At 45.2% G+C, this 25,470-nt stretch overlaps 1 protein-coding gene across 4 annotated transcripts in view; it reads right to left on the reverse strand.

The window, feature by feature from the left end:
* Nucleotides 1-11,024, reverse strand: part of DLG1 (discs large MAGUK scaffold protein 1) — a 175,261-nt gene extending 164,237 nt beyond the window's left edge. For 3 of the 4 annotated variants that reach the window (XM_066601662.1, XM_066601655.1, XM_066601654.1), the window contains exons 1-2: nt 10,455-11,024; nt 1,358-1,489 (exon numbers count right to left, since the gene is read on the reverse strand). In XM_066601662.1, the coding sequence (XP_066457759.1) occupies nt 1,358-1,489; nt 10,455-10,491 (169 nt within the window). In that variant the 5' untranslated portion in view covers nt 10,492-11,024. The remainder of the gene's footprint in view (nt 1-1,357; nt 1,490-10,454) is intronic. The other variant, XM_066601657.1, reaches the window with a different exon arrangement.
* Nucleotides 11,025-25,470: the final 14,446 nt, after the last annotated feature.

Genomic DNA, 25,470 nt, shown 5'->3' on the forward strand with positions numbered 1-25,470 from the left:
TGCCACATTCTAAGAACCATAACATTATTTTTCCGCAATCAGAGCTACGTGAGGTCTATTGTTTTGCGGGAAAAGTTGAAATTTCTATTGTTACCATTTTGAGATACGACTAAGGACTGCTTTTTATTACTTTTTTTTGGGAACCGAACAAAAAGAAAAATAGCAATTCTGGCATGCGAGATAAATAAAATATTTTCATTGTCTGGACTGTTACAAACACAATAACACACAACATGGGGCTTCCATTTTTTATTCATTTAAAACCTTTTTTAGGGGGGGGGTGCTGTGGGGGGGGGGGGGGGGGGAAATAAAATTTAAGTGAGGCTCGATTGATCTTTTTACCACCATTTCTTTTTTTATCCGCTAAAGGGGACTTTAAGATGCGATTTTTGATCACTGAGATAATACACTGCATTACTTCAGTAGTACATTCTACTAGGCCTATGACAACAGCCTACTAGAGACTGCAGCAGGCAAGGTCTAATAGGCTGAGCTACTCAGAAGACAACACAGCATGTCAAGCTTCCAGCCGCCAAGAAAACCCACTGGTACCTGGCGATCACGCTGCGGAGTGCCGATGGGTGACAAAAAGCCCCTCTTGTCATTGCTTACAAGCTGCAGTTATTGACTGCAGCATGTAAGGGGTTAAACTAACAGGATATGATGGCCTAATAAATACATTATATATAAAAATGTATGATATACTAAGTGCAAAAACAAGCTGCCCGAGGAATGGAATAAAGAAAATTGACCTTTACTGGGAGCCCTCAGCGATTAGCAGATCTGCACAATACCTGAACGTAAAGTTATATTCAAACATTCCAGATGCTGTTAGAATTCAGGCCCCTAAACCCTGACAGAATGGGATATTCTGCAGGTAATGCAAGTGAACGGGGTATGTTACAATGCACAGCAAGCCACCGTGAAGCAGTGGTCTCTGCAGTCATGTGCCATATGACTGGCATCACCACCCAGCGATGGAAGCCATGATGCCAAGAGTATTGCACATGAAGCTGTCTGCTTCCAAAGTCAGACCAGTAGGACTGCTGGAGCGTCTGTGGTGAGTTGGAGAGTATCACTTTGTCACTTTATACCTCTTCTTAAAGGTTGGATAAGATTAGTCACAATTCAATGTGACAAACATGCAATAACAGAGAACAACCGGGATGGAAGATCGGAACAACAACGTATCTCATGTTACATCAGCTCTGCACAAAAAACAGTCACAGAAACATTTTCTTCATGTACTTAAGAAACGAAACTGTTATTTAATAGCACTAGTAGAGCAAACATCTAATGTGCATATATTGGAAGCACAGCCTTCCTTATAATTGTACAGCCCCTGAAGAGGACTTACCTATTAAAGCTTGGAAGAGGTTGCTCTGAAAGATGTTGATGACCCGCTCGATAGACTTTCTGAGTTGCTTATCTTCTGTTTGGTTGAGTTTCGTGCGGTATTCCTCCAAGAGGTCCAGCGCACGCTGCGTATCTGCGCAAAGGAGAAAACAAACATTTACTAAAATTTTACTTGTTTTAGTCCTTATTCAGGATTAGAAAATAGAGCTGCGGAGAGAATGACCAGGAGGTCAGCTTTAGTTTAAGAGAAAAGAAAAATCATCGCACCAAGGGTAGGAATATGAATATTGAAACAAGCGTATTACACAAGCTTTGTGTGGGTTCATTAAAAGGAGCACATTTTTTGCATGCAATGTGCAACAACATGGAAAATAAATAAATAAATAAACAAACAACAATACCCGATATAACCTTTTGTGCGCATTTGACCCCGGAAGAGCCCATTAAAATCCATTGGCTTGTGTAAATGTGCACGACATATGCAAAAAATCTGCGTATTCACTGCACATACATGCACAAGAATCAGTGGGATTTTGTGCAGATTTTGTGTGCACACAATTTCACGTGGCATTGGGTGGAAGCCAAAATGCACTTACGCCCCTGTGAGCCTGGCCTAAGGCCTCCTGCACACGGGCGGATAGGATTTGCATTGTGGAGTTCGCGGTGGGCGTCCAACTCCGGGCTCCGCAGCAAATCCCAATTTCATCCTTACGAACGGAAAGAGATTGCAATTTTCCACTCGCTGAAAAGAAATCACAGCATGCTGTGATTCTCTGCAGGCTACAAACAGACGCCTTCCATTGAAGTGAGCACTGTGGAATAATCACGGGATCCGCATCATTACCAAGCCAGCAGTTAGGGCGCATGGGCGGCAGGCACATTCGCAACACAGAAAGATGCAGGGGTCACTGGGTCGAACTCTGCTGCAGGCGCCCGTAGGCTCCAAGGGTGAAAATTTGCACCGGTAACACATTACAGTGCAACCTCATAAGCAATATGGCTACCAGCAATAGTAGAACCAGGCGAACACATGCCATGTTACAAGGCATTTTCCTGGGCACACGCCATCTCGAAGCATCAGTAATGGAAGGTGTCACACTTGCAGCAGCCATGCAGCCAACAGTATTACATACTAGAGAAGACATGCAGAGACTTCCTAATATAGTCTTATAGGGCAATTTCCACAGAATTTTTTTTTCTTCATTCATTATGTACAGTACTGCACAAAAGTAAGATTGCTTAGAAGCATTAGGCCGGGCCCACCAAAACTAAGATTGCTTAGAAGCATTAGGCCGGGCCCACCAAAACTAAGATTGCTTAGAAGCATTAGGCCGGGCCCACACGAACGGGGCGAATTCAGCTTGTTGATATCCGCAGCAGAAGACCTGCATATGAGCGAGGAAATGAATTGTGTATGGTTACGTAGAGTCAGTTTTCCATGCAAAAGTGTAAGGACAGCAAATCGTCCGTCCAGAAGAACGAACACAAGCAGGGAATGATATTAGGAAGTTGGCCAACCCCCTGCGATCACTCAGAAGATATCCAGCAGCACTATGAGCTTAGAACTGTCAGAAACCAGTGCAACCCAGGTACACCAATCTACTTAGGAGAAGTCTGGCCAGAAGTGGTCTTCATGTAAGAACTGTGGCCAATTCATAAATCCCACCTCCACAAAGTGATTGGTTCTTCCAACTCTGCTCAGCCAATCAATGCAGAGCTGGATGACCCAATCACAGTACTTCAATTGGTTCAGCAAGCGCTGCATTGATGGACTTAGTAGCGCTGGATGAACAAATCAGAGTCATCACTTCCTCGAGCCGGGACTTTTGAATCACGCAACCAGGAAGTGATCTTCTGGAGGGCAAATGAGGACTGCAGAACACCCAGCAGAGCTCTGGAGAGCAGCGGGAGGACCCAGACCACGCCTGCTAGGCAAGGATTTTTTTAGTTTTATTTTTTGGAGTGTGGTGGGGATCCTAAGGGCTCCTTCACACTGGCAAGAGAATCTCACGATTCGAGTGCGAGTGAAAACACATGACTATGAAACCAATGATTTGCAAGGTTTTCACTCCTGCAGCATCTCCTTTCTCTTTGCGATATCATCCATTGTTTTCATTAGGGTGGCAGCAGCGTCGGCCTCATCGAAAACATTGGGAGAATATCACGATCTTCTGCTGCGGCAGGGATGAAGAGAACCCCTGCAGGGATGCAAAGCTGTTTCCATGTGAAAACGTTTGCATCCAGGGTTTTTTTTAGAATGAGTGGAAGGGCGAAATCATGAATCACAGCGTTTTGTGAACCAATGTGTGAAAGCGGCCCAACAGTTATATAGAAAGGGAAAAAAAAAATTTCTGAGGTTTTCTATTTTTATTCTAGATTTTGAGTTTGGCTCATGTAAATGTATTTGGTGCAGCACTTACCGGTCTGTGCATTTTACTTGCATAGTGGCACAATTGTCACATTAAGGCCGGGCTCTTATGGCGAAAGCGTAAACTGCTGCAGGTTTTATAGCCGTGACCCTGCATATGGCAGCGAAAATGTACTGCGCGTGAACATTCACTCACGGACGCTGTCATGTGTGGTACACTTTTGTTTACATTTCCCGCACCGTCGCTTAGCGATGATGCTTATACCCGCCGCCCATACGCAATGCAATTGGGCATGTGAACATACGCAACAAGAGAGGGCAATGGTCTGGATCTCGCATATATATGCGGCAAAATGGAACATGCGGCATTCTTTTTTGTGCTTGCGGATTACACAATTCCAATTGTTATGTGAGTGGAACTGCGTATAGCCTCATGTGCACGGGCAGGACGGGTTACGTGTGCGGGAGCCACGCCGCGGCATCCCACCCTGCCCACGGCATGAGGACATTTCTTACCAGCCTGGACGCGTGCGGGTCATCCGTCTTCCTCTCCGTGCATGTGGACGTGCCTGCTGGATGGCACGCCCCCGCACATGCGCAGTGGAGAGTTTATTTGTTTATTTTTAAGTCTCCCGCTTTCACACGGGATCCACGGAGCACCCGGAGTGACAGCTCTGGGTGTGCCACGGATCGGATGGCTTCCATTGAAGTCCCTGCAGGATTTCGGTCCTGTGTGACCCCAGCCTTATTTTTCCATTGACAGAGCTTGTGTTTTTGCAAGACAACCTGTAGGCTTTTAAGAAAATATTGCTGGCGGGACGTCCTGTAGTTTGCGTTGGTATACATACAACTTTTTGATTGCTTTTTATTGCATTTTTTCTTGGAGACAGAGTGACCAAAAAAGTACATTTCTGGAGGTTTTTTTGGGGTTTTTTTTCTAACGATGTTCATCGTGCGGGGTAAATAGGTTACTTTAATAGATCAGACTTTTATGGACGCGGCGATATCAAATAGGTATTTTTGTTGTATGATTTAGATTATTTTTTTTTAGAAATATGACCCGTGGTGGGGGGGTTAAAACCATTATTACTTCTTTAATAATTAATAAAACTTTATTGTTCTTAATTTTTACTTTTAGTCCCCAGAGAGGACAATTTGCGATGCTCTGATCTCTCCTGCAGTATGATGTAATGCCATAGCATTACATCATACTGCGATCGGACAGGCAGTCTATCAAGCCACCCCATGGGGATGGCTTGATAGACATTCTGCCAAGACAGCCCCAAAGCCCTTCAGAAGGCCCTCGGCTGCCATGACACCCACACGGCTCACTGCAATTTCATTGCTGGGGGGGCCATACAGGATACCTGAACATCATTCAAGGGGGTAATTAAATGCCGCTGTCAGAATTGACAGCGGCATGTAAATGATTAACGGTTGCGATCAGCCGTGCGGCTGATCGGAGCAGTTGCCACTAGGTGTTGGCTTTAAGAAACAACCGACGCCCATGGTAGAGGATGGGAGATCAACGCGATCTTCCTTCATGCATACCCTAACGCTGCAGGACATAAATGTACTCCCTGCAGCAGTAAAGTCCGAAATAGACTTGTCCCTATCCCCTCAGGCCTCCTTCCCACGAACGGATTTCCGCCGCGTAATTCGCGGCGAAAATCCGCTGCGTTGTCCGCAGCTATTAGGTTCTATTGAACCTAATAGCACAATGCTCACGATGCGTAATTCCAGCGCGGAATTACGCACCGCGATTTCTCCCGTCCTCACCCGCAGCATGCTCTATTTTCTGCGGGTGAGGACGGGCTGTACGCACTGACGGCTTCCATTGCAGTCAATGGAAGCCGTCCGTTCACGCTATCTCCCGCTGTAACCAGCGGGAGATAGCGTGAAAAAACGCTTTCCCGCCCACCGCCGCGCGTCATCTGACGCCAAATGACGCGGCCGGCCGCGTCACGTGACACGGCCAGCCGCGTCACGTGACACGGCCGGCCGCGTCACGTGACACGCTCGGTGACGCGGCGGTGGTGGGCGGTGACGGGCGGTGACGCGGCGGTGGTGGGCGGGGAAGCGATTTCACGCTATCTCCCGCAGGTAAGTATAGGGGCTCTGGGGGGCGCCGTGACGGGCTTCACTGCGTAATATTACGCGGCGGACCCCGTCACGCTCGTGGGAAGGAGGCCTCAAGGACCATACACTTTAGCAATTTTACTCATGTGATAGTTTTAAAGGGGTTGTCCCAAGGCAGCAAGTGGGTCTATACACTTCTGCATGGCCATAATAATGCACTTTGTAATGTACATTGTGCATTAATTATGAGCCATACAGAAGTTATAAAAAGTTTTATACTTACCTGCTCCGTTGCTGGCGTCCTCGTCTCCATGGTGCCGACTAATTTTCGCCCTCCGATGGCCAAATTAGCCGCGCTTGCGCAGTCCGGGTCTTCTTTTCTGAATGGGGCTCCGTGTAGCTCCGCCCCGTCACGTGCCGATTCCAGCCAATCAGGAGGCTGGAATCGGCAATGGACCGCACAGAAGCCCTGCGGTCCATGAAGACAGAGGATCCCGGCGGCCATCTTCAGCAGGTGAGTATGAAGACGCCGGACCGCCGGGATTCAGGTAAGCGCTGTGCGGGTGGTTTTTTTAACCCCTGCATCGGGGTTGTCTCGCGCCGAACGGGGGGGGGGGGGGGGTTTAAAAAAAAAAAAAAACCCGTTTCGGCGCGGGACAACCCCTTTAATGCTGTATTTTTTTTCCTTTAGCGCCAAAAATTATTTTATTCCAATATTTTTCACTGACTTAGTTTTTTTTATATTAGTATATTTACACTAAAATAAAGTATGGGAATGGATTTATTTAGGGTTTTTTGATATACAATATCCTCAGCAGCCTGCTTTAGCGCACAGGGGCGGGGTCTCGCCGCTAGCGTTCATATAGTGTATATAAAGCGGCGAAAGGACACTATATAACAGGAAGAAAAGGATCCGGCCGGTTAGAGGTGATTCGGGGGGGGGGGGGGGGGGGGGCGCGAGGAATTGGCCTGGAGGAGCCAAGAGAAGATGCGGTAAGAAGACTGCCTGGGGAGGAATGGGCATTTATTTTTTTTTAAATGACATAAATCCTTTAGGCTGAGTTCACACAGGGCGGCCGCTAATCCTGGGATTAGCCAGCCACGTGGAGATTTCTCAGAAATCTCGTCCACACAGGACAGCGAATCCGTCGCAGCAGAGCCAGCGCGGATTCACCGGCCGCAGCATGTTTTTTTTTTTTTGTATCCCGCAGCACCCGCGCTCTCCTCTATGAAAAAGCCAGCAACAGCGGAAGAGCGAGCGGCCAGACCGCTTCAAAACCCACGGCTAAGTGCCATGGGTTTTACAGCAGCGCTTTTACTGGCGGAAAGCTCACGGTTTTTCGCTGCGGCCAAACCGCGACATTTCTGCCAGGATTCTGACGTTCGAGAACCCAGCCTTAGGCCTCGTGCCCACGGCCGGGTCCAATTCAGACTGCGAAATCTCGAAACGGCAGGGGAGAATCTATTAATGTAGCAAGTCTATGGACTGACATTGCTGAGGAATCCACAGCAGGCATCTGGCCGCAAATTCCGCAGCGAGAATCCGTCTGTGGGCATTAAGGAATTACCATTTCCTTGTGGCAGAATGAGGTCTTAGTATTTTTAGACTATTTAACAAAAAAAAGTTAGATATTTTGGCTTAATCACCAAGCTCTACAGCATACCCTCAATTTGCTATACATCACCAACTGGCGAACACTGAGCTACTGGTCAGGTGATACAGCTTCCGCATTACCTGACCTGCGCAAGCTTTGAGAGGTGAAGAAACTGCCATAGTTGCTGGTCAGCTGTACACACACAGCCAATTTTTAAGCCAAAACCTGCACCAGTGCTGCGGATTCTGACTATTTTGGATGTGGAAATGCTGCAGAATCATTTTCCACTGTGGACATTCTGCAGCATTTCACCCCATGTGAACATACCCTAAGGGGATTACCCTGATACATTCCCTTCAGTAGGACTCAAGTCTGCAGTACCAACCCAGGCCACTGCATAATGTATAGAGCTGTCTGCTTCCTGCCACGAAACAGCTGGCAGAGGGACAACGCCTTTAAAGCCTTCGACACTACCATATTTGAAGCTGGGCGCTGTCCATGTTAATCTATATTATAGGAGGCTATGTACATTTTTTTTTTTTTTTTTTTAACAGGGACCAATGGTTCAAATGAAAAAAAAACAAAAACTCATTGGATGTCCCATTTCTGTGTGCTACTTATTTTGCACCAAGCCTTAGGGCCCAATCAGATGAGTGTGGTTTCAGACCATGTGCACCAATAACAGCTCTGATTACAAGCGCCAGCCACTACACAGAGGTCAGAGTAGCAGCTTCCCTTCTATACCCCACTGTGTAGCAACAATGGCAGCAAGTGCCTGATCAGCTAGGGTCCCAATTGGTGGACCCCAGCCAACTATTTATGACCTATTAGGATTCTCATAGGTTCATATGAAGAATGCATGTACATAACTAGTACATTTTATGCACACCTGGACTGTAACACAACAACATTTCTTTACGTTTGTATCCATTACTACATTAATAAAGTACACTGTCTTTTCTTAAATGTTGGAAGTTGAGCACTTTTGCCCCTCCTTTAAGGTATTTGATAAAGGTTTGCGATCCACGCATTAGAAACAGATATGTCTTACATTAATTGGAAAGTGTAAGAGAGACAACACAAGCCTCCTTACTCTCCTGCAGAGCAGTGTAGGGATGACACTTTCCATCCCACAACAGGTGCAGGAATGCTATCTGTTCTCCTTAAGGAGAGCCCCTAGACAGTGAGTGAGGAGACTCATAGGCCATTCATGCTCCTCTGGGTAGTATGCAAATAAGGCCCCCTGCACACGGGCGGACATTCTGCGGTGGGATTTCCCGCAGAATTTCTGCTCGTGGAAGCTGCCATAGGATTGCATTAGAAAACGCAATCCTACGCAGACGGCCGCGATTTGTCCGCATGAACTCTTGTGCGGAAAACATATTGCGGCATGCTCTATTTCTGCGCGGGGCTCACAGAATTCTCACAGCGGGATCCAACCCGGCCGTCTGCAGACGCCCTATGGGAGATGGAATAATACCTCCAGTGCCGCCTATTGGATAGCAGCATTCCTGCAAGTCAATGTTAGACTCTTTATACAAGCCTTGTAACAATGACTGGGAATTATAACCCAAGCCAGAATCCATGGAAAGTCAAACTGTCAAAAGTATGTGTCTGCAGTACGTTTGACCCACTGCAACCTCTGGGTACAAGACTCCATACATTTACACTGCGTAACACATAGGATTCATGGCAGCAGCCCCTTCCAGGTGACTAGTCTGCCCTGCGTGTTGGTACCAAGAGCTCCACTGCTCTCTTTGTAAAGCCTTCTATTTGTAGGAACACTAGAAGATCAGCTTCTCTTCACACTTAGGGCTCCTTCATATGGCCTCTGCATGCATATTCTCGGTGGGCTTTATCCCACTCCCATTGACTTACGGCTGCTTTCACATCTGCGGTGGAGATTCAATGTTCTCTCCATTCGGGGAGCAGGAAAGGGGAATCCCCTGCGCCGTGTTGTTCCGTCTCAGGACGGAACCGACGGCGCAAACAGACCCCACTGACTGTAATGTTGTCCATTTGGGTTATCACTCAGCTGCCCGGCATTTTACTGAAAGAAGAGGTGCAGCAGCCAGAGCTTCCGTCACTGGTGTGAAGGTGGTCATACAGGGGTCATACAGATCTAATAGGGCAGGCTGCAATTTTTTTATTTTTTTTTTCATAAGCGGGGGAAAAAAAAAAAACGCAAACACAACACATCAATGCAAAATGACGCTTTCCACGTTGTCCGTATTATATGTGCAAATACGGCCTGAGAATCTGCTTGTGTGAGCAGCCCTTAATCATAGCGATCTACAGAGCAACACAGGACATTTACGAGGATTACATCTCCGACAGGAAGGAGGCAGAGTACTCAAATTATAGGCTGCCTATACAATATAGTTCTTCCCATGAGATATACGTCCTGCCGATAACCAAACGAGGCCGGCGCAATAAGACAGAATACAACATAACGCACAGGATTAGGCCGGCTTCACATCAGCCGTCTTTTATCCATTATTTATGGAGGAAAGGCCCCATGTGTGAGGTCTAACTGATGCAAAAAAATAAAACCTTCTGCTTGTTTTTTTTTTTTTGCTGGGAAGAAAAGTCCTGCAGGTCTACTTTTTTCCCCCATCAATCCGGCACGGTGCCGAACGGAAGCAATAAGTCCCACTGCAATCAGTAGGGATTTTACTGTGTCCGTTTTTCCCCTTCTCTAAGGAAAGTGGCAATGTGAACTGTGCCCAAGATGCTGCCAGGAGGAGCAGCCAGAGGGTTCAGCCAGCTCTACCCTGCCAGCCACCACACTGCCCCTCAGCCGGCAGCTCCAACAACTCCTGCAGTCACTTCCCAAACAACAGCTACAAGAAAGAAAACGCGTTTAAACTTTCAGCCAATCAGAACGTGCGAGCAGGAGAGGGGCGCCGCCGCGGCTGCGGGACACCAGGTGCTGCCGTCAGGGTCCAGGCGCTACGTGGCCGGCGGCAGCAGCGGTGTGCCGCACTCCAGCCTCTGCGCCCCCACCGCTGTTGTATCGCCGAGCGCCCCCTGTAGCCCCCCGCACTCATACACACCTTGCTTCCTGACAGGCATGGCGCCACCCCCTGACATACAACAGGCTGCCAGGAGGATGCCCTCTCCAGCCCCAGACTCCACGGAACACTGCCGGCCTTCCAAAGTATCCCACCTCCCCGGACAGGAGGACGCAGAGTCTTCTCTAACCCCCCCGCAGCGAGGCAGTGGAAGAGTCCTGTGCTATGCGGGATGCGTCTCCTGAGACTGTTCCAAGCACTCCAGAAGGGAGGTTCCCAACAACTCCAGTATGTCCAGCACAAGTAATCTGAGGAGAGCTCCACTCGCGTCTCGGAGGAGGGGGAGGAGAAACCTGAAACGGGACAGAAAGTTGTTGGGGAAGGGGGGTAAAAACTAGTTCCGTCTCCTCCGCCGGTCCGACGCGGCAGCGAGGGGCAACACAAAAAAGTTATTCTCCGCAAACGCCTTTTCTCCTCTTTCCCTCAGGATTTTCCGTTCCCTCCACTTCTTCTTGTCGTCTTTCTCTCTGTCAGCGCCCCCCGCCCCTCCTCCTTCTTCTCCTCTTCCACCTCCCTCCTCCTCTCGGGCTCACACCGTTCCGAAACCCAAACTTTACTCCAAAATGGCGCCCCGGAGCTGGCTATGGTGCACCACGTGACCTGCCCCTTCAGACCTAGCGCTGTCTCCACCAATCAGGAGTGAGCTCCGCCGGGCGGCAGCGCTTGCTTCTACCTTGGCGAGAGAGGAAAGCTGAGGAGCGCGGAGTCTCTTAAAGGGGTAAAGTGGAGTGGGCGGGCCCCACTTCTCACCTTTTTAAAGCGGCAATTACAAAGACTTCCTGTGACAGAAAACGGGAGGAAGTTGGGTTTTTTGTGCTTCAAAGTGTGAATTCTGCTTAGTAGTGTTCAGAAAATCACTTCCTCCCATAATATATGTGAATGCCTCAGCTTTAGTAGTCAGTGTTTCTGAGGGGCAGTTTGTTACATGTGCATCCAAAAGCTAAGGATTTAGGCTGTAAATACCCTTTAAGCTGCTGCGTTAGTTGTTCCAGGGAAAAAAAAACGAGGCAATGAGAAAGCAGGCAGGTGTCACACCTGAATTAGTACCTCCGGTCGGATCTTCTGCGGCAGGCCCGGCTAAAAGTACCGGAAGAAAAAGCGCTGTGGACAGCGCTTTTTCTTACGTCTAAAAGCGGGGCTTCTAGTCAATGGGGTTCGTTCAGTTCCATCCGGACCTATTCTGCCACGGGGGATTCCCCTTTCCTGCTCCCCAAACGGGGCAGGACTTTGGGACACCCGATGCAGGAGAGAAACTCCCCTAATTTTTTTTTTTTTAAAAAACATTAAAATCAATGGGGAAAAAAAACCATCAGTTTATTTCAGTTTCGCATACCGTGAAATGGAAAAATCCCCCCTCGGCTTATACTCAAGTGAGGTTTAAAAAAACCCGCAATACTCACCTCTCAGCCGGTGTCTGTGTCCCCGACGCAATGGTCTCCCCGGCGGTGCAGCAAGCTGCTTGAGAATTTTCCCCGCTGCTCGGCTTTGAATTTCCCCGCTGTCAGCACTGTGTAGGTAAACGTGATTGGATCGAGCACCAGCCAATCACAGCCGGCGCTCGATCATTCACAGCTATTCAGTGAATGACATCACTGAATAGCTGTGATTGGTTTACCGAGCGCCGGCTGTGATTGGCTGGCGCTCAATCCAATCACAGAGCTTACTTGCTGAGGGCAGGGGAATTCAAAGACGAGCAGGAAGATGACAGTGGGGAGAATTACATAGCAGCTTGCTGCACCGCCGGGGAGACAGACGCCGGCTGGGAGATGAGTATTGCAGTTTTTTTTACCTAGTATATACTCAAATATAGCTCGGCTTATACTCGAGTCAATAAGTTTTCCCAGTTTTTTGTGGTAAAACGTATTGACTCGGCTTATACTCGGGTCGGCTAATACTCGAGTATATACGGTACATTTCTCTACTTCAAAAACGGAAATCCAAAATTGAGATAGAAGGAAGTGTGAACAAGCCCTAACTCCTTCCACTTGTTTTCATTTTTGAGCTTTTAAATTTCTTTCATGCCCCCCTCCATTTTACTTTTTCATCGGCACAGCTCTTTGATGGACTGTTTTTTGGGAGGGGGTAGTGGGGGGCAAGTTGCTTCTCACAATTTAATATACCATGTGATGCATTAAAAAGTTTTAAGAAAAATTTTGTCAGGTTATATGGGCGGGAAAAATGCAATTGCGCCATTGTTATTTGTATTTTGATTTTGCAGCATTAAAAATGATGCCATAATCGTACTGGCGACAGAATAGACGGAACAAGGGCACATTTATATCGTTTTTGTACTTTTACAAAATAAAAATATGCATCGCCCCATTCTGAGACTTATAAGTTTTACTTTCCTGGCAGTGGAGCTGTCTGAGCGCAGGGCCATCTGTAGATTCTATTCAAATAATGAAGATGGAACAATACCTCTGCAGCGCCACCTATTGGATGCCAGCATTCCTTCAAATCAATGTACGACTTTTTAAGAAGTCTGTAAAACAATGATTGGGAATAGGAAGCCAAGCCAGAATCCATAGACAGACAGCTGTTTCGGGGTGTTTGCCCCTCATCAGTGTGCATATGGGTCTAGAGGGGTGTTGTTTCCCATATTGGTACGATTTTGCAACTTTTTGATTACATTCTATCCTATTTTCTTTTGGAAGACAAGGTGACAAAAATGGCAAAGCAATTCTACCACTGTATGTTTACAAATAACCTTATATTTTACTATTTCAGATGTTTACGGATGCAGCCATAACAGCCATGTTTACTTTTTGCTATTTCTATTTTTTATGCAATAAAAAAGGAAAAATGTTTTTTTTTTACTTTTTATTTTGTTAAAATATTTTTAAAGCTCTCTCATGGCATTGTTGCTGCTGAGCAGGATATGTGACTGATGCAGCCAATCACTGGCTATAGAAGGTCACTGCTGTGACTAGTGATTGGCTGCAGCGGTCACATGTCCTGTCAGCAACAACCAGGAAGAACAGAGAAGCTGTGAAGCAATTGTAAGTTGTGGGAAAACCCCTTTAAATAATGCTGTGTGAGCGCTCCCTAACATGTACTCGCACTGCGTTTGCAGTGTTTATGATTAACACTATATATACGTTAGTTCCATTTTAACAAAATAGAGGTCCTTTGACCTCTGCCGTGCCAGTATACATCACTATTAGAGATGAGCGAGCGTACTCGGTTCGGGTGTTTTTGCACTCGAGCACCGCTTTTTCCGTGTAACTGACTACTTGGACGAAAAGATTCGGGGGGCGGCGTGGTGGAGCAGGGGGTAGCAGTGGGGAACAGGGGGGAGCTCTCTCTCTCCCCCCCCCCCCCCCCCCCACTCCCCTCTGCAACCCCCCGCTCACCCCCGGCGCCCCCCGAATCTTTTCGTCCGAGTAGTCAGTTACTCGGAAAAAGCGGTGCTCAAGTGCAAAAACACCCGAACCGAGTACGCTCGCTCATCTCTAATCACTATACTTTGCTGGATTGTGTAGTATAGTTAACTATGCTGTTATATCTCGGGGCATCCAGTAAAATGATGTATACTGGGCAGTATACTTTTTTCTGATGTGGGAATCCATAGGCGACATATGCCATTATAAGTCTAACAGTAACATCCATTGAATGTATACGTCAGGAAATTCTCACAACGTATAACTCTAGAGTAACACTGTAAATGTTACACTTCTGTCCCATTGCTTGAGTATCACCCTATGAAGGGCTTTCCCAGGCTGACATCCCTGCATGTAGAGATGCAGCAGAGGGAGAACAGTCAAGCAAGTCCACCGTCCATGCCCTACTCTCCTTACAGAGCCCCTTCCATGTCTTCACTCCGCAGAACCCCTGGCACCTTCTGACCATAAATGTTACCTTTAGGCCTCATGTCCACGGGGAAAATCAGGCCCGCCGCGGATTCTTCATGGAGAATCCCGCAGCGGGTCCCTCCCGCTCCGTGGACATGAGGCTAAAAATAAGAATAAACTTACCTGTCTGGACGCTGCAGATCTTCCCTCCGTCACGGCCAGATCTTTTTTCTTCGGCCCGGCGGATGTGCTCAGCCCACCGGCAGTGTGCCGCGTGCATGCACCGGACACATCCGCTGGGCCAAAGAAAGAAGATCCGGCCGCAATGGAGGGAAGATCCGCAGCGTCCGGACAGGTGAGTTTTAATTCTGGTACGGGTATTCCGCGGATCAGGACGGCTTCCATAGGCTTCAATAGAAGCCTGCGGGAGCCATCCCCCCGGGAGACCCGCACGAAAATGGAGCATGTCGCTTTTTTTTTCCCGCTCGCGGATCCGCGCCTGAAGGGAAAAATGACATTCGCAGGTATTTAACTACCTGCGGGTGTCCAATGCATCCCTATGGGGCGCGGATCCGCATGCCGGAAAAACGCTGCGGATTTTAAATAATCTTTTCCCCGTGGACATGAGGCCTTAGGATCTTCATTTGTTGGGAGAATAGAATCCAATGAATCCCATCCGCCGCATTCTCAAGATCTTTAGTGGATATGTGGCCTCACACAAATGCAGCTACCTTTCAATTGAAGGGTTTGGAAAATGTGGTGGCGGGAATTGGCAAATGAGGTTCAGGTGATATGTAGCTGAAGGCCTTCAGAATCAATTTTACTGATGGGGCTTAAGCACCCCAGTCTGACACTGTATACATGGACAGCTTAATACCTGTGCTACTTCATCTTTTAAAGCCCATGTGAGATCTCCTCTCCTTTGTGCTGACAGACACTGATGCTGAAGAGTGTGTGATTTCCACCTCCCTCCACCTCCAAAATATGCTGTGAGTTCTGTCCTCTATCTACACGTATGCTGCTCCACTCTTACCTTGGAGATTGGACTCTGTTTCTCTACATAGCCTGTGTGATGGGTACAACTTCATTCCCTCACTGTTGATATCACTATGGAAAGTCAGCGCAATGGAGCGCTACAGGTATGTTCTTGTACTCCAAATCAGGGTTAAGTACGAGCTGCTCAGAGAATCATAGGTCACACAGCATTTGTGTAAGTTGCGAATGATTCAGTTTATTTGTTAACAAGCCAAAGTTTTTATAATCCTTTTAGACAAATACATTAAAAATGAGGCTAGAGGGTACTTGACTTAAACATATGGATAGCTTGTTACAATTCTCTAATATTGTTTACTAAACCTTAACATGTGCAGTGATGGTCTCTGGGCAAAACCCTTCTCTAGTCATTTGCTTTCTGCTTTTTCTGGGATCATTAATTGGTAATCTATAAGCATTCCTGAGTTTAGTTAAGGCTTACATAGTTAAAAACATGTATAGAAGATCAAATGAAGAACTCTTTATCATCTGATTTGCTAAGCGGAGTACATTTCTAAAACAAAGTCCATCTTTAATCAGCTGTCTTCCCCTGTGCACACACTTGTGTGAGTGAAGGTCAATCGCAGCTTTTTTCTTCTGGCCTTGTAAACTTCTGATTGTCCTGTTCATATGCAAAAATATCTGAATACTTGTATCAAGTAAGCTACAAAATGGAGCGGGGAACAAGATGGTGCTCAAACACTATGGTTTCCCTCACAGAAGTCCTCATAGGTTGGATTTGTGTCGGTAAATATTTGCAGAAAATCCACAAACAATTCACAGGGAAATCCACAAGACATATTCACACTCAATAATGTGGAGTTAATACAGTTAATTGTTTTGAAATTTGCAACTGTAGATCCATAGGTAATCCACAGTCAAATGTACAACAGTATATTGCTTGTAGCTTTTATTGTGGAGTTTGCATTTTCACATTGAAGTTGATGGGGAATATCTACAACAAATCCATGCACAATATGCAAAAGAATTGACATGCTGCTGCAGACTAGGCTTTGTGCTTGGCACTGTGTGCTGCTGCAGATTTTACCTGTGCAAATCGGTAGGTAAAATCCACAGCATTTCCATCAAATGTAGAAGGCAACAACAGCAGAAGATATCAGCCCCAGCCTACAGCAGCCGGGAGCAGGATGCTGTCAGATCTACTTCAGAAGCAGCAGCAGAACCTGTTACATAAAGGAGTTGCACAGACTCTAAAACTGTAACATAGTAGGGAATTCTTAATATTTAGAAAATTGCTTAACCCTTTCCCGTCCACCATCTGTATATATAAATGTCGATGCACCGTGCAGCTAGGATGTATATATAAGTCCTCTACTTTAGTGGCTCGTCTCATTGGCTAGCACTCTGCTAGTAAAAAGATTGGGTTGGCACTTTGTCAGTTCAACCCTAGTGAAGTGACGGGGGGGTTGTAATAGTCAGCTCTCTGGAATAAAAAATGATAAACATATTGGTCAAAGTGAGCCAAATTACCAGCTAATAACAGAAGATACCAAAAAATGAATATGGGGACCATTGTTCCCAGGTCTTCCATTGATGATGGGTTAATCGGACTCCACATATTTGGTATTGTTATGTACAAGAATGTAAGATTTTGTTTTATAAATTTGTTTTAAGTTTAATTAGAAACAGAAAAAAATGATGAAAATTAGAATTTTATACTATTTCTGCCAACATTTTCTATATAAAACATAAAATTAAGGGCGAGCACCCACTGGCGTTTTTTTACCTGCGTTTTGCGTTTTTCCTGCACAGGCATAGAGATAACATGTGTTCCTGTCCACTGGCGTTTTTTTTGCGTTGCGTTTGCGTTTTTAACATAGGAACTGTCAGTTGCATATGTGTCCTTATTTTTCTCCTAATGCACCCATGAAAGTCAATGGAAATTAATGGAAAAGACGCGAAAACGCCGCGAAAAACGCGTGGAAAAATCGCGGGAAACGCGGCGAAAACGCTGCGTTTTTTCCCGCGGAAAACGCAAACGCCAGTGGGTGCTCGCCCTAAGAAGGAACTGGCCCTGTCCTAGTACTATAAGAAAGCCCAACCTATAACACAAAATAATGGAAAAAAATAGACCTGAAATAAAAAATATTAACTATTAGAATGTATTGTTTTGAAAATGTTTAAAAATGTTTATATAGACATTTAGGTATTAAAAACCTTGGTCACAAAAGGGTTAATTTTGCATTTAGAAAGCAACCACACATTAAAAGAAAAATCAGTGCAAAGGCATCCATACTCTTTAAAGAAGTTCTCAGCAAATATGTAGATAGCATTTAAATAGGTTGTTCCGTCAAATAAAAGTTCCCCTGGTGATCAGATGAATTCAGAATGTTATCAGTTGGCATTGCTGGAGGAAGTATTTACAGTATTCATTCAGATGAATGGGTGTCAGTATAATGCATGGCTACAATGCGTCCACTAGAGCAGGAGGAGGTATTTGTAGCAGTACTCAGCTCTGAATAATAGAGCTGTTCCCTAGTGAAGAATGCCCCGTCCTTTGATGACCGCATGTTTAAATAGGGCCATTCTGATGTAACAGCTCTATTAAATAACCAAATACTAGTTTTGTTCTTGCTTAGACCTCAGTCAGACGGGCGTTTTTTGCCGCGATTTGCGGATCGCATGACGGATGCGCATCCGCAAATCGCGTGACCGGGGACGAAAAATCACCCGAAAAATCTGTAGCTAGCAGCGTTTTCAGTGAAAAGGCCCCGATCAAAGGAGCGCTGTCCAACCCATTGCTATTCAATGGAGCCGGCAATACAGCCGGCTCCATTGAAAGCAATGGGCTGGCGGTGAGCGCGGGATGAATTTTCGGGAAGGGCTTAAAAATATAAGCCCTTCCCTGAAAATCATCCAAAAATGTGTAAAAAAAAATATATATATATACTGACCTTGTCCTTGCAGCCGGAGTTCAGCACCGGCCGGCCGGCAGTTTTTCTGATCTGCTCTGTGTAGTATTCAGCAGACGGGAATTTAAAATCCCCGCCTGCTGAATGGGCTGCCTCTGATTGGCTCAGTGCAGGGACCAATCAGGGGCAGCTCTCAGCTGTCATTCAATCAGAGGTAGCACTGAGCCAATCAGAGGCAGCACTCACTCACCCTTTCATGAATTCATGAATGGGTGAGTGAGAGCTGCCTCTGATTGGTGAGGGCTGTGACCAATCAGAGGCAGCCCATTCAGCAGGCGGGGATTTTAAATCCCCACCTGCTGAATACTACACAGAGCAGTTCAGGAGAACTGCCGGCCTGCCGCGGCTGAACTCCGGCTGCAAGGACAAGGTGAGCATATATATTTTTTTATTTTTACACATTTTTGGATGATTTTCAGGGAAGGGCTTATATTTTTAAGCCCTTCCCGAAAATTCATCCCGCGCTCGCCCGCAGCCCATTGCTTTCAATGGAGCCGGCTGTATTGCCGGCTCCATTGAATTCAATGGGCGAACATCAACAGCTGTGGCAGAGGAGAATGATTTCTGTAGTATATGTTCTCAATGGGGTCGGTGCTGCTGCCGCCGGCCCCATTGAGCGCATATAGAGAACACAAGGAATCGCAGATCGCAGATAGGCGCGATCTGCGATTCCTTGTGTCCTATAATTTATCGGACATCCGCTTAAAAAGCGGCCATGTGACCGATCCCATTGCAAAGCAATGGTTCTAAATATGCACAGATCGCATGTGCATGCGCAAATCGCGGGAAAAAACGCCTGTGTGACCGAGGCCTTAAAGAGAATATGTTACCATCTTTTTGAAACCCTTACTGAGAGCAACATAAGATAGTGAAGGGTATGACTTTTACAGTGATATGTCTGCTGTACATATCTGTGCAGTGCTTTGGAAGAAACTTGCATTTTATTAGTAGCAGCCATGCAGAGATTAAGTTCTCCATATTTATGAGCTGCAGGCTGGCCACACCCATTTCACCCTCCAATCTATGATTAGCAGCTCTCTCTCTCTTTGCACAGTATTAGGCAGACTGCAGTCAATCAGTGGCGGAACTAGCCTGCAGCTCATGAATGTCCAGGACTATTTCCTGTAGTCTTCCATACATGTGCTGCTACTGATAAAATGTAAATTTCTCCCAAACTACTGCACAGATCCATAGAGCAGACGTATGTCATCAGCGTGACTGTCACTATATTATCCTGCCCTCAGAGAAGGATGCAAAAAGATGGTGACAGAGTTTATTTAACCCCTTAATGACGCAACCCCTTTTTCTTTTTCCATTTTCTTTTTTCCTCCCCCCTTCAAAAAAATCGTAACTCCTTTATTTATCCATCAACGTCGCTGCATGAGGGCTTGTTTTTTGCGGGACGAGTTGTATTTTTCAATGGTGCTATTTAAAGTACCATATAATGTACTGAAAAACTTTTAAAAAACTCTAAGTGGAGTAAAATGAAAAAAAACCCGACATTTCGCCATCTTTCAGTGCGTCTTGTTTCTACGCTGCACAAACAGCAACAAAAGTGACATGATAACTTTATTTTATGGGTCGGTACGATTACTATGATACCAAACTTGTATAGGTTTTTTTTTTACTGTACTACTCTTTTTTTTTCAAAGACATTTAATTTTTTTCAATTATTTTCTGCGGTCATCTTGTGCGCACAATAACTTTTTTATTTTTCCGTCGACATAGTTGACCGAGGGCTCATTTTTTGCGGGATGTCCTGTAGTTTCTGATAGTACCAATTTGGAATACATACAACTTTTTGATCGCTTTTTATTGCATTTTTTTCTGGGAGACAGGGTAACTAAGAAAGTGCATTTCTGGCGTTCTTTATTTATTTTTTTCGGACGAAGTTCACCGTGCGGGAAAAATAATGCACTACTTTGATAGATCAGACTTTTACAGACGCGGCGATACCAAATATGTATTTTTATTTTATGATTTAGATTTTTTAATAATAGATAAGGCAAAAGGGGGGTGATTTTCTAAGTTGTTTTTTTTACAATTAAAAAAACTTTGATTTTTTTTTTACTTTACTTTAAAGTCCCCCTGGGGGACTATAACCAGCAATGCTTTGATCGCTTCTGCACTATGACGTAATGCTATAGCATTACGTCATACTGCCATTTAACAGGCAGTCTATCAAGCCACCCCACAGGGATGGCTTAATAGGCAGTCTGGTAAGGCAGCCCTGGGGCCTTTCAGAAGGCCCCCGGCTGCCATGACACCTGCACGGCTCCCCCGATCTCACTGTGGGGGGGCCATGCTGGACCCCCGAACATTGTTTGGGGGACTTTAAATGCCGCTGTCAGAATTGACAGCGGCATTTAAATGGTTAATATCCACGGATCGACTATTCATAAACAGCTGACTCCCTCACTGTATGAAGAGAGGTTGCCCCGCAACCTCTCTTCATACATACGCTGCCACTCCATGACGTACCTAAACGTCATGGAGCAGGAAGGGGTTAAAGAACATCTGTTATGTCCTTAGGTCAGTGAGTCTAGCTGAATAGTTTTGCAGCCACGGCTCTGCTGACTCCAAAGGTGTCTTAGTTCCCAAAGCTGTAAATGTGTCAAGTGGGTGGTCCCCACTGTTCAATGTGAATTACTGATGTCAGACCTGATAGACAGGGAGTAGAAACCACTAATCTGACACATTCAAACTGAAACTAAGAAGGGCCAGTATGAAGAATTACGAGGGAGTCAAAGCTATGCAGCCAGCTCTGCTGCATAGAGGACATGATGGTTTCTTAAAAGTTGCGCAAACGTTATAGTCAGAAATTGACCGATTCTGATTTCCATAGCAAGAAAAAAAGATAAAAAAGTGAGATTTCACAGACATATAGTAAGAATACTTAAGCCCCATGTCCATGGGCGGATTTTAATTATAAAATCCACTTATGACTCCTGCGCGGGAGATCCGCAGCTCTATCTGCCTATATGATTTCCTACTGTCAAAGTTGCATCGCACCGCATGAAAATTGCGTTTTTGAGCTATGCGATGCAGCAGAGAGGAAGGCTCCATAGGGAAACATGGGCTACAAAACCTCACAACCCACGGGCATATCGCCGTACCCGCGAGGTTTTTGTGTTGGGTTGTTGCATGCTACAAAACATCGCATATGTGAAGGAACCCATAGGAAAGCATGGGCTTCTCATACATACAATTTGTAGCAACGCAACAAAATCACGCAACTTTGTCACCCGTGTGAAGGAGGCCTAAGGTCGCACATGGGAGGCGACAGCGATATCACTGCTACAAAACAGCTGCGATATTGCTGCTATGTACACACGATTTTGTAGCATCAGTGATGCTTTTTTTCTCTTTCTCATGTCGCTGCTACCTGTGATATTCTCACTGGATTTTGTAGCGAAAAACGGTAATAGGACTTTCTAATGTTAAAAAAAAGTCTCATTGCAAGTTTGTGCATCGAAAATCGCAAGTTTGTGCTATGCAATGCGATAAACAAGGAGGCTCCATAGGGAAACATGGGCTACAAAAATCGCAAAGGCCTCATGTCCTCGGGCAGGCCGGGTTCCACATGTGGGAGCCCGCAGCAAAATCTGACCCTGCCTATGGTCGAGGACTCCAGTGCTTACCTGTCCAGGTCTTCACTGCTAATGTGTGCGGATGCGCAGGCCAGCGTACATGCGCAGTACAGTTTTTTTTTCAAATTTCCTGCGGAATCCACAATTCAATTGCAGACGGGCCGCGGATCATACAGCTTGCATTTACTTCAATGGAGCCATCTGTGCTGGATACGCAGCAAAATGGAGCACGCTACCATCTGTCTTCTAGACCAAAAGGTCCATAAAACAAACCCGCATACTTTAATTCAGCTTCAGATGCCCATGTCTCATGACCGTCTGCGCGGGTACCCTGCACAAATTCCGCAATTCGAATTTGCTGTGGACATTGGGTCTTAGGGTTTTCCAGGTTCAGCAAATTATAACTTTTCATTACCCAATGAATAAGCTTTGAGTTGTATCATATGCTTTGTGTATGAATTCACCATTCCAAGATCTCTGCTTGTAGTCTTTGAATTCTTTCCTTTCAGAGGCTACAAGTTCGAGAGTAAACAATGATTTTTACCCGGATTAGGCCGCCTGCACACAGGTGGATTTGCATTGTGGAATCCAGAGCAGGCGTCCGCTTCCGGATTCTGCAGCAAATACTGCTCATAACATGCTATTTAAAAACGTCTTTTCCTCTACACGAGGGGAAATCAATTGCAATTTTCCGTTCATTAAGAAAAAAAATAGCAGCATGTTCTAATTTCACAAGGATTTCGGGTGGACGACTTCCATTGACGGCACGCGGCAATGACACTGCGGAAAGGTCACGGGAGTCCGCATTTTCACTAGGCGATGATGCGGGAAAAGCTGAGGTTTAAAATATAAAAGTCTATAATGCACATGTCTGGCGGCTCACTGTGCGGACCATCCACAGTACAGAGAAGATAAAAGAAAGGCAGGTATGCACAGATGCTGGACGGGCACAGGGTTGGATTCTGCTGCGGTATTCCACATGCGGAATCTGACCTGCCCGTGTGAAATCGGCCTTACTGGTTACCAATTCTACCTTAGAAAACTAGCATCTTTGCAAGTTGATAACCTGATGGCATTCAGCATATATGCGGGGCTACAATAGGCAGAGTTAGAGGCAAAGAAAAAAAAAACCAATACATTAAAGCCTCTATAGAAAACCTCTATTTTTTCCGAAGATATTTACATGATTCTCTTATTTTAAATCTATATTTAATGTTTGCAAATATAATGTTTTGCTTATCCTTTCAGCTTTTTAATGACGTAACAGTAGTATCAGATAGAATGTCGTGTCAGACCTCTGCTGGATTCCCGTTTCCGGAGTAGTACACTGTGAAAGCTCAGATCACAGATGCAAAGGTCAGATGACTGTCTGTGCCAATAAACCACATAAAGATTCAGGACCTTTGCTCTCCCTTTGGGTGTAAATAGATCAAAATCAGTATATTATGAGTATTTACAAAATTTACCAAATCTTCATGAAGACATTAAGTGTTATTCAAAAACAGAGTTTTCCTAGAACCCCTTACAGACTGCCAAATGGCCTGAAGAACTTGGCAGCAGTATGTGCGCATTGTCCCAATGCTTCAGGCTATTCCTAACAGGCTAGACATGACGTAGCAATCGAAGACCAATAAATACCGTTAGTTTCTGATAGAATTAACTGTTTGGATTCTGTGATAACTGCTGACTGTAGTATCTAGTTTGATTGGTGCTCTTTCCCTCACCCTATTGCCTCCTCCTCCAGCATGTCACCAGACGGCGCCAATGGCTTCCATGTCTGCCATCTTTGGTGGCCTACTTGGGTCTAACATGCCTATCAGTCATTGAGAACAATGACAGCTAGACTTAATACGTTGTACTACATAAGCAGTGCAATGTATTATCTCAGCATTGAGATAGTACACTGCTGAGATAAATGCCATGCACTACTTTGTAGTTCAGTGTATTATCTCAGTGATAAAACAATCTCATGTTCAAGTCTCCAAGTAGGAAAAGACATGCACTTAAAAAAAATTAAAAGTTTTCACATAAAAAAAAATCACGTTAAAGAAAGAAAAAAACACTTTCACCAACAAACTATTTATTATGGCAAAACCATGAACAAAAAAAGATCCCCTACAAAATTGCTATTGACACATTCATAACAACGTGTACTATAAGGTTATGTAATTTATCCTGCCCAGTACACACTGGAAAAAAATGAAGAAAACAATGCAAGAATTGCTGAGCTTGATCACTCTGCCTCCAAAAACAACCTAAATAAAAAGAGATTAAAAACTTGTATGTGCCCCAAAGTTGTACTGTTGAAAACATCAACTCATTCTGTGAAAGACAAGCCTTTATACAGGTCCATAGATGGAAACATAAAAAGGTTATGGCTGCCTAAATATGGAGATACAAAATAAAAGCTACCAAAAATTATTTTATTTTGTAAAAATAGTAACCCCCCCCCCAAAAAAAAATTACATAAAAGCTCAATCATGGGGCTTATCAGACGTGCGTATATCGTCCGGGTTTTCACGGATTTCAGCAGGGTGTATTACACACGTAATATGCAGACAACATACACCGGTTTGAGCCCTATATGTGATGTTTGTATAATTATATATATGATCCACAAAATAAGATTAACATGTCATTTATGCTGCACAGTTTCATTTACATTTTCATGGCCTTTGTTAAAAAAAATTCACCAAATACCTGGCGGTTAAAACACTCACTGCACCCCTTGATGAATTCCATGAGGGGCATAGTTTCCAAAATGTAGTCACTTTTAGAGTGGAGAAGGCATGGGTTGTTCCCATTGTACTGGTTCCTCATAGGACTCTGCAAATGTAACTTGTGATCCAAATATTATTCCAGAAAAATCTGCGTTCCTTCCCTTCTGAGCCCTGCCGTGTGCTGAAAGAGCAATTTACGTCCACATATCCGGTATACAGGAGAAATTGAGTATCGAGTTGCGGGGTGCTTTTGCTCCTTTTTTACCTTGTGAAAATAAAATTTTTCCAATGATAAGTAGTAGAGATGAGGGAGCGTACTCACTAAGGCAAACTACTCGAGTGAGTAGTACCTTATGCGAGTACCTGCCCGCTCGTCTCTAAAGATTCGGGTGCCAGCCGGGGAGAGCAGTGAGTTGCGGGAGTGAGCACGGAGGAGCAGGGGGGAGAGAGTGAGAAAGAGATCTTCCCTTTGTTCCTCCCCGCTCTCCCCCGCCGGCACCCGAATCTTTAGTAGGTTTAGGTTTAGCTCCAAATGTTTTAAGTTTTCATTTCCATGACCAAATATTAAAAAACTCCATGAAACACTGGTGGGGTTAAAATGGTTACAACACAACCAGACAAATTCCTTAAGAAGTGTAGTTTCCAAAATGTTTTTTTTTTTTGCAGAGGGGGTTTCTTATGTTTTGGCACCCCCTTGCCTCTACAAACCCGAAATGGTTACTGCAGAAAGTTTAATAAAAAAGAGGTTCCAAAATTGAAAAGGTGCTTTTTTTTCTTTCTTCGTTAACGCCGACTGTATTACCGAAAAAAATTATTACAATTTTGAAATTTGCAAGAGAAATTAAATTTTTTAAGTTTTACCTCCACTTTTCTTTAATTCTTGTGAAACTTGTGAAGCATTAACAAGTTTCCAAAAATGCACTTTGGAATAG

The sequence above is a fragment of the Eleutherodactylus coqui genome, chromosome 1, assembly GCF_035609145.1.
Source record: "Eleutherodactylus coqui strain aEleCoq1 chromosome 1, aEleCoq1.hap1, whole genome shotgun sequence".
NCBI lineage: Eukaryota > Metazoa > Chordata > Amphibia > Anura > Eleutherodactylidae > Eleutherodactylus > Eleutherodactylus coqui.